At 39.5% G+C, this 13,224-nt stretch overlaps 2 protein-coding genes across 5 annotated transcripts in view; one reads left to right on the top strand and one right to left on the bottom strand.

Moving 5' to 3' along the window:
* The window catches only part of HS2ST1 (heparan sulfate 2-O-sulfotransferase 1), a 174,026-nt gene extending 167,022 nt beyond the window's left edge, over window positions 1-7,004 (bottom strand). Inside the window, exon 1 of one of the 3 annotated variants that reach the window (XM_059138494.1) lies at window positions 6,540-7,004. In XM_059138494.1, coding sequence (XP_058994477.1) covers window positions 6,540-6,663 — 124 coding nt within the window. In that variant the 5' untranslated portion in view covers window positions 6,664-7,004. Of the gene's footprint in view, window positions 1-6,039; window positions 6,436-6,539 lie in introns of those variants that run through there. The other 2 variants (XM_059138495.1, XM_059138496.1) reach the window with 2 other exon arrangements.
* A 347-nt stretch (window positions 7,005-7,351) lies between these two features.
* Window positions 7,352-13,224, top strand: part of SELENOF (selenoprotein F) — a 50,079-nt gene continuing 44,206 nt past the window's right edge. The window contains exon 1 of one of the 2 annotated variants that reach the window (XM_059138498.1): window positions 7,352-7,686. In XM_059138498.1, coding sequence (XP_058994481.1) covers window positions 7,603-7,686 — 84 coding nt within the window. In that variant the 5' untranslated portion in view covers window positions 7,352-7,602. The remainder of the gene's footprint in view (window positions 7,687-13,224) is intronic. The other variant, XM_059138497.1, reaches the window with a different exon arrangement.

Here is a 13,224-nt window from a genome sequence, read left to right as displayed (position 1 = left end):
CAAATAGTAAGACACATATTCAAACCCAGCCATATCAATAATTACAATAGTAAATGTTCTAAACACCACCATTTACAAAAGGGATTATGAAATGGATTCAAGCCCCAACTATATGCTGCCTACAAGAAATCCACTTTAAATAAAAAGACAAACAGGTTAACATCAAAGAGTGGGAAAAGATTATCATGTTAACACTAATCAAAAGAAAACTGAAGTGGCTAATCAGACCAAATAAGTTTCAGAGCAAAGAATATTACCAAGGATAAAAAGGGACATTTCATAATGAAACGGGGGTTAATTAAGTCAAGAAGACATTACATTACTACACATTTATGCACCTAATCATAGTACTTCAAAATACACGAAGCAAAAAGTAACAGAGCTTCAAGCAAAAATAGAGAAATTCACAATTATTATCAGAGATTTCAAAATCCCTCTCGCTATAATTGCTGGAACAAGTGGCAGGAAGAAAATCAAGGAGACAGAACAACTTTACCAACCAACTAGACCTAATTGACATGTACTGCATACTCCACCCTATAACAACACAATATACATTTTTCATATTCACACAGAACACTTAACTAAGAGAGTTTATATACTGAAGCATAAAACAAACCTAAATAAATTTTAGGATTTATGCAAAGAGATTCTAGAAATTCAAATGTATGTTGCCCCCTTCCATAATACACAGTTATAACTGATCAGTAACTGCCAGCTAAAAAACCCATTTCCCAACCTCACCCCTTGCATATAGTGAACAGTCTTTATCAATAAACTAAAGATAAAAGAGGCCAAAAAGGCTTAAGGGGGGCCTCCTTAAGCTTTCATGTCCTTCATGGCAGGAAGTACCCAAGACCCTGAATCAATCACCCATGTAGAAGAAAACCATCCACCAAAATGATTGCCTAGTAAGTGAATGGAAAAAAAAAGTCATTTGCCATGTTTAGCCAATAAAACTGGGGGCTTTGTTTTAAAAGCAGATAGCATCACTCTAAACAGGAAGCTTCCAAAAAGTTTTATGCCCAGTGACATGATTTGATTTACATCTTAAAAGGATCACTCTAGCTGTTATATTAAGAATAGTCTGTAGAAGGAGACAAAAAAAAAAAAAAAAAAAAAAAGCCTGTAGAAAGGCAAGTGTGGCAGCAGACTAGTTAAGACATGGCAGTAATCCAGGGAAAAGATGACGGTATCTTGAATTAGGGTGATAACAGTACAAGTGTTGAGTAGTAGTCATATTCTAGAAATATTTGAAGGTAAAGCTAACAGGATTTTTCTTACAGATTAGATGCAGAATGTGAAAAAAGAAAAGTCAAGTAAAACCCTGGCAACCGAAAGGATAGAGCTGCCATCAACTGAGATAGGGAAGGTCAAAGATAAAATAGATTCAGGTTGGATGAGGCAGTGGACAGAATTATCAGAAGATCCATTTTGGACACCATGAGTTTGAGAGGTCTTAATCACTCAAAGCCAAACTCAAGTGAGCAGCCAAATTCCTAGGAAATAGGCCTGAATTAGAAATATGTATTTGGAAGCTATCAGCATATAAGTCACCCACTAAGAGAGAATAAATTGAGAAGAGTTCCTAGAACTGAGCCCTGGGTTATGCTTATGCTAAGAGGTTGAGGAGAAAAGGAGAGCCTAACACAGCCACCAATGAGATGGGAAGAAAACCAAGAGTATAGTATCTTGGAAGCAAGGTAAAGAAAACTTACGAAAAAAGAAGTGACCAATTGTGTCAAATCCCACTAACAGGTCAAATAAAATGAAGAACAAAAATTGACCAAGGACTTAAGGAAATTACTGTTGAGTCAGACAATTAGAGTAAGATGAGGCAAGGTTTTAGTTTTACTGCAAAGGGAAGCTAAAATATGGAACTGAGGTTGGCCAAGAAAAGGGTAGTCAAGAGAAACTACTGCTTTGGTTTTTGGGTGGGAGAAATAATAGCATGTCCATATGCTAGTGAGAACGCTCAAACAGAAAGAGAAGTAATGATTATAGGAGAATGAAGGAAAACTTCTGGAATCATGCCTTGTAGGTTAGGAAAGTGGATCAGGTGCACAAGTGGTCCAACAGGCAGATAATCTAGTTAACAGGGAGAAAGGTGGAGTAAATAAAGTTACTAGTAGGAGGGTAGATAATTGTAAGTAATTAGGCTATACTGAACCATGACTGGCAAGTCCAGGTATCTATAAGCTTTCCCTCAAAAGCAGTCTTCCGGAGAGCAGTGTTTGAATATTCATTATTGGTTCAATTCCACTAGGGGCCAAAAAGCTATTCGAAGTCTTAACAGAGTGGTAGACCGACTTCCTGGGATTACCTTAATTGAGACCAATTGTTTCTAGTGATTACTCATGGCACTAGATATCCTATCCAGGACTCATAAGTGAGGCACTAATTAGCAATTTTAGAATAACTGCATTCCAATTAATCCAAAGTCTTCAAAACTCCTGTGAATTTTTCATACAATTTCAGAAGTAGAGAAATCTATCATTCTTGGCAACATTACAGGTACTGTTGAATCATTTCAGACACTTTAAATACTACCAAATTCCAAAGAGCAGTCTCAACCTTACTCCTGGAGTTAGTTCATTAGTTTAGGAGGATTTTAAGAACACAGACAGTAACATAATTTTCATCAATGAAGAGGACTAAATAGTCCATTCTGAGTTACTGTCCTCATTTAAAAGATTATGTCCTAAGGTATTCACAAACTCACACAGCAGTGTTAGAAGCATTTGAACAGCAAATATTATTTTAAATCCTTAGACCCTATAGAAAATTAATAATAAAGCATATTAATTCTAACATTTATGTAACAGAACTTTCATTGCACTATTCCATCAGTCAACATTAGCAACAGGTGTTTCTTGAGATTCAAAAATACTTTGTAAAAGCAACAAATTCTGATACACAATTCTGAAAGCTAAGTAGTATGCTAAGTAACACTTTTCATCAACTCCGTGTCATCTTCCATATCTCATTAGAAAAATTAAGTATACATTTTAGTAAAATGAAATTTTTCAACATAATACCCCACAGAACTTCTTTCATAACAAATGGGTTTGTATCCTAAATGTAACTCACAAGCTCCATGTTACAATATATTAATACTAAAGGCAAAGAAAAGCAATGAAATAGAAAAAAAATTTTAAAAAGCTAAGAAATAAAAAAAACCTGTATTCATTAAATACAAACAACCTACTGCAAGTCAGTGTGTCCTACCATTAAAGGGATCACATATGCCTTTGCAAATATGATGAAAGCTACGCATATAATTTCAGGGAATTCATGGATGCCTTGAAGCCTATATATAGGTCCTGCAAGTTTAGAGAATCTGTAATTAGTCGGAAAAAATGGAGTCCAAAATCAATCCAAAAACATAGGAAAATTTAATATATGAAAAAAAGAATTGTAATATATAAAAAAATAACCATAACATACAGTGGGAAATGAATTATTAGTATATTATTTTCCATAGTTGCTATTCATTGAAAGAAATGACAATAAATCTCTATAAATATATGAATGCTTTAATGAACTAAATGTAAAAAATAAAAATTATAAGATACTATGGCAAAATATAGAGAATGTATATAATCTTGGTTGGAGACAATCTTCTCAAGTAACAGAAGAAACCTACTTGCCCAAATTGATAGATTTGACTGTGTAAATTTTTAACTTATGCATAAGCTTACAGAAAGCTTAACAGTTACAGAAAATAAATGCAGACTTTTTTTCTCCTACAACAGAAATAACTTATTTCAGTTGCTTCATTGGGTAATAAATTATGTTTATTATTTGGATACAAACAAGCAAACATTACACTAAACCAATTTCTTTGCATAGAAATCAGATTTTTCTGGAATTATATTCATTCTTAGCAATAAATGCAATTAAACATTGATATTACTGTTCAAAAATGCTATTCAAACTGCTAAATCTTAGTGTAATGTCAATACAAAGTCCCAAGCAATTTGGTATAATTAAAGAAGCACTTGATTTAGAATCACACATACCTGGGTTCCAATCCTGACTCGGCCACTGTTAGTTATGTGGTCAAGTTATATAACCCTTGAGCCTATTCCTGCATCTGTAAAAATAGCTTTCTATGGTGTCCTTAGAAGATTACATAAGAATATCACAAATGGAAGTGCCTAGTACAGAGTCTGATTGTCAAACTATGCCTTCTGCCTACTAACTGGTAACATCTGTTTTTGTACTGTTTTTTGTAAAGACTTTTCTTTTCAAGAAATCAAGACTGCTGACATAAAGTCATACATTTCACCTGCCATATTTTTGCAGTTCCAGAGCATTATTCATTCCTTCAAGTGTTTTCTATTTGAGCTCCTTTTTTTGGCTCTTTTTTGAGTATGTTATTTGATCTCTTTTTATTATTTCTGATAGAATTTAAAAGTTTCTTGTAAAAAATCATGGGAAAATAATCACATTATTTTCTACCTGTGGCTTTCCACATGTTAAGATAATCCTTTTTTTAAAATCAATTAGGCTGTATCTAAGGAAACCACTTTCAAGTGTTATGAAAAAAAATCTGAGGCAAAAAAAGAAAATAAAAAACTGAAGTTACCCTAGCCACTGTAATGTGCTCAAGAAATAACAGTGATTCAACAAAGAAAAAATACAAATCTTAATTTTAATATAACTTTCAAATTTCTGTAAATGGAGTCATTTTTTTCTGTAAAATTGGAACATTAAAGAGGCCAGAAAATGATCCCAAATGCTAAGTGGACCCAAACAAAAAGGAAAAGTGTATTGGCCAACATTCAATGTTTAAGGTGAGTAATTTTTTCCATCACACAAGACACGTAATTAATAAAATCATGGTAAATAAATTTTATATATCTTCAAAACTGTATAGGGTAAGTTTTACCCTAGATTGAGGAATGGAATTATCCTGAGCTCCTTCTTCAACTTTGGTTGCACTTCAATTAGATAAATTTGATACTCTTTTATAGACTGTTCTTTAAAATGTTTCCAAGGCTTTTTGCAAAATCTGCCAAAACTGCAAATAGGTAGCTATACTTCTAATATTACAATTATTTACTAATACATTTTTCATTAATGTTATCACCCACAGGTGATAGCTGTTACTCAGTCTAAATGACTTTGCTCCTGATGTTTTATTGCGTGCTTCTCAAAAAGTATTTAAAACAATGCTGAGGTGAGGGGCGCCTGGGTGGCTCAGTGGGTTAAGCCGCTGCCTTCGGCTCAGGTCATGATCTCAGGATCCTGGGATCGAGTCCCGCATCGGGCTCTCTGCTCGGCAGGGAGCCTGCTTCCTCCTCTCTCTCTCTCTGCCTGCCTCTCCATCTACTTGTGATTTCTCTCTGTCAAATAAATAAATAAAATCTTAAAAAAAAAAAAAAAAAAAAAAAAAAAAACAATGCTGAGGTGAAAGTATACACATAAAAACATATTACTTTTCCATATTCAACCTGGAGTCTCTTGAGCTGATTTTTAAACTGCCATATACATTTTTAAATCAAAATGTATCGCATTCTTTTAACACTCCCTCCCCCATCCCAAACTCCTCCCAAATGCCAAAGTTCCCTACTAATCCGAGAGTACCTATTATCTATGAATTTTTCTGGTTTTTCATAACTTCATACTCCAACATTATATACTTCAGACCCCTTTTCTCATTAAAGTAAGCACTGTTAACTCCTTAAGGTACTTAAGCATATGGTTTATTTATTGCATAATCTTACTTTACCTTCCACCAACTTAAATCTCACTATAATTCCCCTTCAGCGTTCCCTTCTCTCCTAAACGCACTCCATCAACATCGCCGGGGGCCACATACACAAACATTCCTATTCTGAAGTCCAAAATATTAATAAAATTTCGCTCACTAAAAAAGTACTTAAAAGCCTCGTGCCTCCTTTCAGTAGCACGCTTGAAGCTTTTTATTCGCTTTCCTGTTCTACCTTGGCAGTCTACTTCTATCGGTTGTGTGGTCCCTTGCTGCCCCCAGCACAAGAGTGCAACTCACTACAGTCTATTTCTTTTACTCACCAAGATTCCCAGTATCTCCCTCCATTTCCGGCCATCCATCCCTTGGTGAACCTCCTGGTCCACAAAAGATCTGTATCCAGGTGCCCACACCTCAAATTAGAATACCCCTCGACTAGCAATGCCGGGGCTCTCTGTAGACTCAGGAAAACACAGAAGGCTGAGCCGTCCTGCCTCCTCCAGCAGTTCCCGCTCCCTACCGAGTTCGGTCTTCTCTTGCTTCTCCCCCGTGGAATGCCTACTTCTGGTAACCCTTAGGCACGGGAAAGCTCACCTTAGCAACCTCTGCCCCGTGACCTCGCGAGCCCAGCACCTCACTCAAGCTTAATTCACACCATTCTTGGAGCTTGTATTTTCGATGCCCCCAGTCCCAGCTCTCGTTGCAAGCTCTTTCACCCTCTTGCCCCCGAGCCAGACCGCAGGTTGCGACCGGAGCAACTGGACATGCCTCCCTGGCCCGGCCCCTTGCACACCACTCACCCCGAAGTGGCTCTGCTCCTTACCTAGCTTTGATCGGGACTCCTCCAGTTTCTGGATTTGGTTCTCCAAGAAGAGCATCGCCACTGCGAAGGCCACCACCGCCAGCAGCTGCAACTTGGGCGGCATCATAATCCTAAGGAGCCCCATGAAACCCGCTGCTCGGGATCAAGACATACCGCGGGGGGCGGGGAGCGGGGCCCCGGAGGCGAGTGACACGCCGGGGGGCAGCCCACCGAGCGGCGAGAAAGGCAGGGAGGGTGCGACAGCGAGAGAACCACCGCAGCGACCCCCCCTTCTCGCCGCCCCAGTCCCCCGCCCCCAGGCGCCAATACCAACGCCGCCGGTGCCCGCTTCTCCTGGACCGACTCAACGGCCGCCCCCTCCAAAAGCCCGCGCAGCAAACACAGCGCGAAGCGGCTGCCGGGCTCTCGCCTCTCTACTGCCTCAGTCCCCGACCCCCGCGCCCGCCTGCCTGCCCGCCTCCTTCTCTTCCTTCCTTCCCTCCTCCCTCCTTTGCTCCCGGCCGCGCGCTCTTCCGCCAGTGCGGCGGCTGCGACTGCGCCGCCCTCTGCTCCGCCCCCGCCCATCCCCCTCCGCCACCACGCGCACGCATCCACGTACGCTGCTCGGCAACCGGAGGCTCCACCCTCGGCTCGAGTTCAGTTGTGCCTATTGGACCGAAGCCTCGCTCTTGGTTCGTGTCATGGTTGGTTTCCTTTGCCTTGGGTGTCAACCAAAGCGGCATTCGATTGGGTAAAGGAGGCGGGCTGAAACCGGCGAAGGCGGGGCTTCTTGGCCGCTTGACGAATTGTCGTGAATAAAAGGAAGGGGCTCGGAGTCGTACAGGTTTGGGGGGTTTAGGAAAATGCCTGATGGGGATTTTCGGAAGGACCCTGCGACTTTGTATTTATATTAAATATAAAGATATTTGACTACCTTTAAGTTTCAATATACTTCTAGGTAATGCCTATCTCTGAAGAGTAAGAGACTGGGTAACAACGGCCTTTAACAGACTGTTTTGGATAAGGCTCTGGAGTGGACGCCCCTAGCTGAGAGGCCCTCCGGGCAGTAGGAAACCTACGGAAGATGGTAGCGATGGCGGCTGGGTCGGTTGGGTCGCTCCGGCCGGCGTTTACGCTGCGGTTGCTCTTGGCTGCTGTACTTCAAGCGGTAAGTGGAGATCATCTCCGCAGCAGCCCAGGACGAGTGGGCGCTGAGGAATACGAAACATTCGGTCCTACATGGTAGCCACGCTTGGAGAGGGTGGGAGGACTGGACTTCCTTAGGGACTGGTCCGACTTGAATGCTACGTGGCATCTTTCCTCATTTGATGCTTTTCCTTTCCCGCTCCGGATTTCTAGCGGTTCTTTCTCTTGACTTCAGAGTATCTTGAGTTGTACTTCTTTTGCAGAGTTTCAGTTAAAAACAACCTATAAACCTCACGGTGGGGGGCTGGTAGAAAGCAATGAATCTTAGAAAGGAATGAAAATTGTTTTTAAATGGGCAGAATACAAGAGACCACCGTTCTTAGTGATAAGGCTCTCCCTAAATCTTAGACGAAAGCTCCCATATCTGTGGTCCAGGGTACACTTCTGTGTACCCAGGGTAACACTTCCTGTTAACTTTTTTCTCTCAGTTGTCAGTGGTTTCTAATTCACTGTTAGCTTTTTATCTCCGATCTCTGTTACTCATGTGCTGCTAGATGCATTTCAGTACCGTTTGTGGTTTTAAACAACCTTGTTGCAATAAAAGGAGCTCTTCTATACTAAAGCACAATTTATTTTTGAAATCGATTTTCTAAAACGATAGCCTTCTTATCGTTTAAAATCTGGCAGTGTTAACCAACTTTTTAAACTCGTTCTTCATTAACCCAACAGACGCGTTCTTAATCTTTGAGTGGAGAAGGCCTAATTTTGTCTTATTTTTCTGTTCATTTATGTACAACTTAGTATTTGTTTATGTCTCCTAAGAAGCTTGCGATCCGAATTTTGCTATGTGAGTAACTTTTTTTTCTGGGCACTGCGGAAGCTTTTACACGTTTCATTAATCAGCTTAATTCTTCAGGTATTTTCATTACTGAGCCTGCTGAACAGTTTTCTCTTAGGAGACATGGTTTCATTGACTTCACCACAATTTAGGGGAGTTAATGCCTCTACCAAAGACTTCCATAAACAGTCCATGCTTTTCTTTCCTCAAAGAGTTTGAAGTTCCTGCCTGTTTTGCAACCATACCTTACAGGTGGATTTTTAACCTCTCTAATTAGCATCATAGTACTTTGTTATTCAGGCATTTGGTGCCCCCTTAGAAATTACCAAAAGACCCTTCTCTAAACTTTCTACTGGAGAATTTTTGTTCTTGTTTTGCCAGCCTTAGATAATTAGAGTCTACCACCGTGCAAAGATAAGGAATAACATATCACGTTGACTTCTGATTTCTCTGTCTTTATCAGTGTTGTGTAACCACCCCAAATTTTGTTGGCTTAAAATAACTATTTCTCATAATTTTGTGGGTCTGCCGTAGAGTTCCTGTTTTCCTCTGGCTCGTGTAATGTAGTTGTGTTCAGCTAGTAGGACAGCTGAACTGAAAGGTCCAAGATGGCTTCATTCTTAGTTGGTGCTGTCAGCAAGGGTGACTTGGTTCTACTCCGTGTGACCTCTCATCCTCCAGCCCAACTTCTTTTTAGCAGTCTCAGAATAGTGCTCCTGAAAAGCAAAAAAGCTGCAGTGCCTCCTGAAGGCTAGCCTTGAAAATCACATATGTTACTTCCACCTCACAATACTTGTCAAAGTAAATCATAGGACTGGTCTAGATTTCAGGGATGGAGAAATAGACTCCATCTTTTTTCCCAGGAGGAGTGACAAACTTGGCAAAGAAATTACATACCAGGATAGGAGGAATTTATGGCCATTAAATAATCTACTACCATGACCATACACATAAGTCAAAAAGTTGGGTATCATCTTTGACATTTTTTAATTACCTTACATCAGGCAATTACCAACTCTTTTTTATTTTACTTTCTAAATATCACTCAGATCCATGCACTTAATGTTAATCCCTCATTCGGGCCACAACATCTCTCATTAGCATTAATAGCCTTCTAGTTCACTCTTCTAACTATCAGAACCTAAATGGTTGGCTTTGTAAGTTTCCCAGTTGCCCAAGCCAGCAAGTAGTCTTTTTTAAATTCTTTTTCACTCTCTGAATCCAATTAGTCATTAAACCCTTGAAAATCTCCAAGCCAGTCCACTTAATTCTATGTCCACAGGCACTACCTAAATTCTGACCACCATTTTTGCTTGCCTGGAATTCCCCCAACAGTTTCCTTAAACTGGGTTCCATATTTCATTTTCTTCCCTTCTAATCCAAGCTCTACAGTGCATCCACAGTCATCTTTTTCAAACTTTATTATAATTCTTCAGTGGATCCCTGTTGATTTTAAGGTGAAGTCTGTTCTCCTGAACATTCCTTAACAAGGCCTGTTTCACTTGATACTTATTTGTTGAGCCAGGCTTAAGTCCCAGAACTTACCGCTGCTGTAAGAGCCAAAAGATAAGGTGAAGAATTGGGGTCTTTTTTTTTATTAGCCTGTCTCACATACCATGTTCTTCCTCAACCAGGCCTCAAGTGTTTAGATAAAAGGCAAAGCTTAATTTACATACCACCTCCAGATATGCAGATTCAGATATACTCTCTCCCTTGCATATTCTATCATCATACCTTATACTCTATTACACAGATACACAATTTTAACAGTATCATACTTTGTGTGTTTGTATCCCTCCACTCCCCCTGCTCCTATGCCAAGAATATAGCTAAAGGGAATACAGAGACCTTATTTTAGTGGTTTTTTTTTTTTTTTTCATAATGTGCCTCATATGTATTTGTTCACTAAAATCCCTCAGAGCAGGGCACCTGGGTGGCTCAGTTGGTTAAGCATCTTGATTTCAATTCAGGTCATGATTCAGGGTTGTGAGATAGAGCCCCACGTCAGGCTTGTGCTGGGCATCAAGCCTACTTGAGATTCTCTGGCCACCCCATCTCTGCCTCTCCTCTTCCCCCAAAAACAAAGCCTTGAGTCTGTAAAACTAATGGTAGAAGAGCTAGAAAGAAGTAATTCACTCATGAAACTCAAGTAAACCTTGTATCTCCACTACACTTCTCCTGTATTCCATGTCTAATAATTAAAACATAAGTAGTGTTTTGTATTTCTTAAGAGGGTTTTTAAGAGTACTAGAAAGTGAGTAATGCAAACATCTGTCAGGAACCCACTGTGTCCTGGGTAGAAAACTAGATGCTTCATTCACTTTTTCTCCTTTAATCCTCAAAACTGCTAGATAAATCACAATTATTCCTATTCAGAATTTCAGAAGTAAGATTGCTGTGTGCTAGCATTTGAATCAAGATGTCATCAGACTCCAAAAACACATTTTGCATATTTATGCCACCTGTCCATAGGTGCGCAGTAAATGCCATAATAACACCAATAATATGACTGCATGATCATTCACTTGAAATTTTTGTTTTGTAAAATGTGCTTTGGCAATAAAAATTTCTTATATTTGTTAACAAGTTCATGATTTCAAAGTGATTTCACTTTTATTGCCTTTGTTAGTTACCATGGTTGAAAAATCACCATAAACTTTATTGGTATAAAACAATTATTTTGCTTTTAGATTCTGTGGGTCTGCAATTCAGACAGGTTACAGCAGGGTGAGTTATGTGTTCCATGGCGTCTCTGATGAAAGGTCTGAAATTTGAAGTTCTTTATTCATACGTCTAATTAATGATGGTTGTCAGCTGGGGGCTTCAATTGCTCTCTACCTGGGACTCTCCATATTGTTCCTCTGATTTAGGTTACCTTACAGCATGGTGGCTAAGTTCCAAAGTTGAGTATTCTGGGAGAGGCAAAGACACAGTGTGTAGGAGTACTGACCATGCAGAGGCTGTTTCCTTTTTTATGACCTACCCTCAAAAACCACAGAGTATTCCTTCTTTTGTACTCTGTTGGTCAGAATCAGTCACAAGCCCCTGCCCAGATTCAAGGGAAGGGAAAATAAACTTCTCAGTAGAAAAGTGCCAGTCACATTGTAAGAACACCACGTGGGGTGATGTATATATATTGGTGTGGCCATCTGTGGAAAATACAAATTAACCTGTGAAATAGGTCAAGCATACCACTTTACTAATCAAGAAATTACTCAAAATACTAGTACAGAAGCATGTGTCTTCAGTGCCTCCCACAGGGCTGCAATCTATTTTGAATATTACATACATTCCACATTATTACTCAGGTGAAATGAAAGATGTATAAGGTATCAAATTAGGGTATTGACTGGCTGGCACAAGACCAATGGGATAATCAACATTTTGGGAGAGTGTGCCAGAACTCCTTGGTTTTTCACATTGGCAAATGCCCTTGGGTTTTTATCTACCTTGTTCATCCTGAAGAAGGTTTGACAAACTATTACTGGTGGGCCAAGTCCAGCTGGCCCTATTTATGTGAAGTTTTATTGGAAGATACCCACTCCCTTACTTTTGTCTGTGCTGCTTTTGTGCTTTGTACCTGAGTTGAGTATTTGCAACAGAACTGAGGATTGGGGAGGGGGGGTGAGCCTGGTGGTGGGTATTATGGAGAGCACGTATTGCATGGAGCACTGGGTGTGGTGCATAAACAATGAATTTTGGAATACTGAAAAAAAATTTTTTCAAAAAACAAAAAGACATTTAGCCACCAAAGCCTAGCATAGTTACTATCTGGCCCTCTACATAAAGTTTGCATACCCTTGATCTAAACGATCAGCCAATTCCATTCAAACAATCTGAAATTCCTCCTACTTGAGGCTGTAGTTTTCACCAGTTCATTTGTTCAGCACGCATGAGAATTAGCACAGGTGCTTTAAAAACAGAGTAATAATAGTTTAATGCTTGGCGTCAAAAGAGTTCGCAGTACTAGGGAATCAAACAACTCTACATTTACATAGTAGTGTCATGAGTGATGCTGTCTTAGAACTGTGCACAAATTTATTTCTCTAAAAGCACTATGGCTAAAAATTAGGATCTGACTCTCCGCCCCCACTGCCCCAGAGGGCTTACTGAAGATTGATACTGATCAGGTTCTTGGAAATAAGTTGAAATTAAGAAGGTGAAAAGGAGCCTTAGATGTAGGAAAAGTATGAGCAAATGTATGAATAGGAATTTTATTCTTTCAGGAATTCATTATAGTTGAAAAGTAGAATGGGATTGGAGAAGTTAATAAAGGTAGGACTGGCAATGACCTTTTAAGCCACTGAGGCAAGAGATGATTTGAAAGCTCTTTAAGAAACATAATTGTCAAGGCTTGTTAATTAATTGTTTATAAGAATGGCAGAAAATATAGAATCTAGGATGGCTGGCCTGGGCAACCAGATGGTCCGGGAAAATAGCGCCATTTTACTAAGTTATTAAGTACATTGGGAGGAATAGATTTAAGCAGAAAAGATAAGTTTCAGTGTTAGAGATCTTGAATTTGCTATGCCAGTGGAACATATAATATAAATGAGGTCAGTTAGACTGTTGGCTTTGGAAGTTTGACACTCAAGTAAAAGACTCAGGAGTTCTCAGTAAGTAGGTATTTGAAGCCTTGGGGAAGATGCAGTCATCTATAGAAAATATGTAAAGCAAAAAGAGAGCCAGAAATAGAAATGGGAAACAGCAGCACTTAAGAAG

Source organism: Mustela lutreola, chromosome 10 (assembly GCF_030435805.1).
Source record: "Mustela lutreola isolate mMusLut2 chromosome 10, mMusLut2.pri, whole genome shotgun sequence".
Lineage (NCBI taxonomy): Eukaryota > Metazoa > Chordata > Mammalia > Carnivora > Mustelidae > Mustela > Mustela lutreola.
This window is presented reverse-complemented; position numbering and strand designations above follow the sequence as displayed.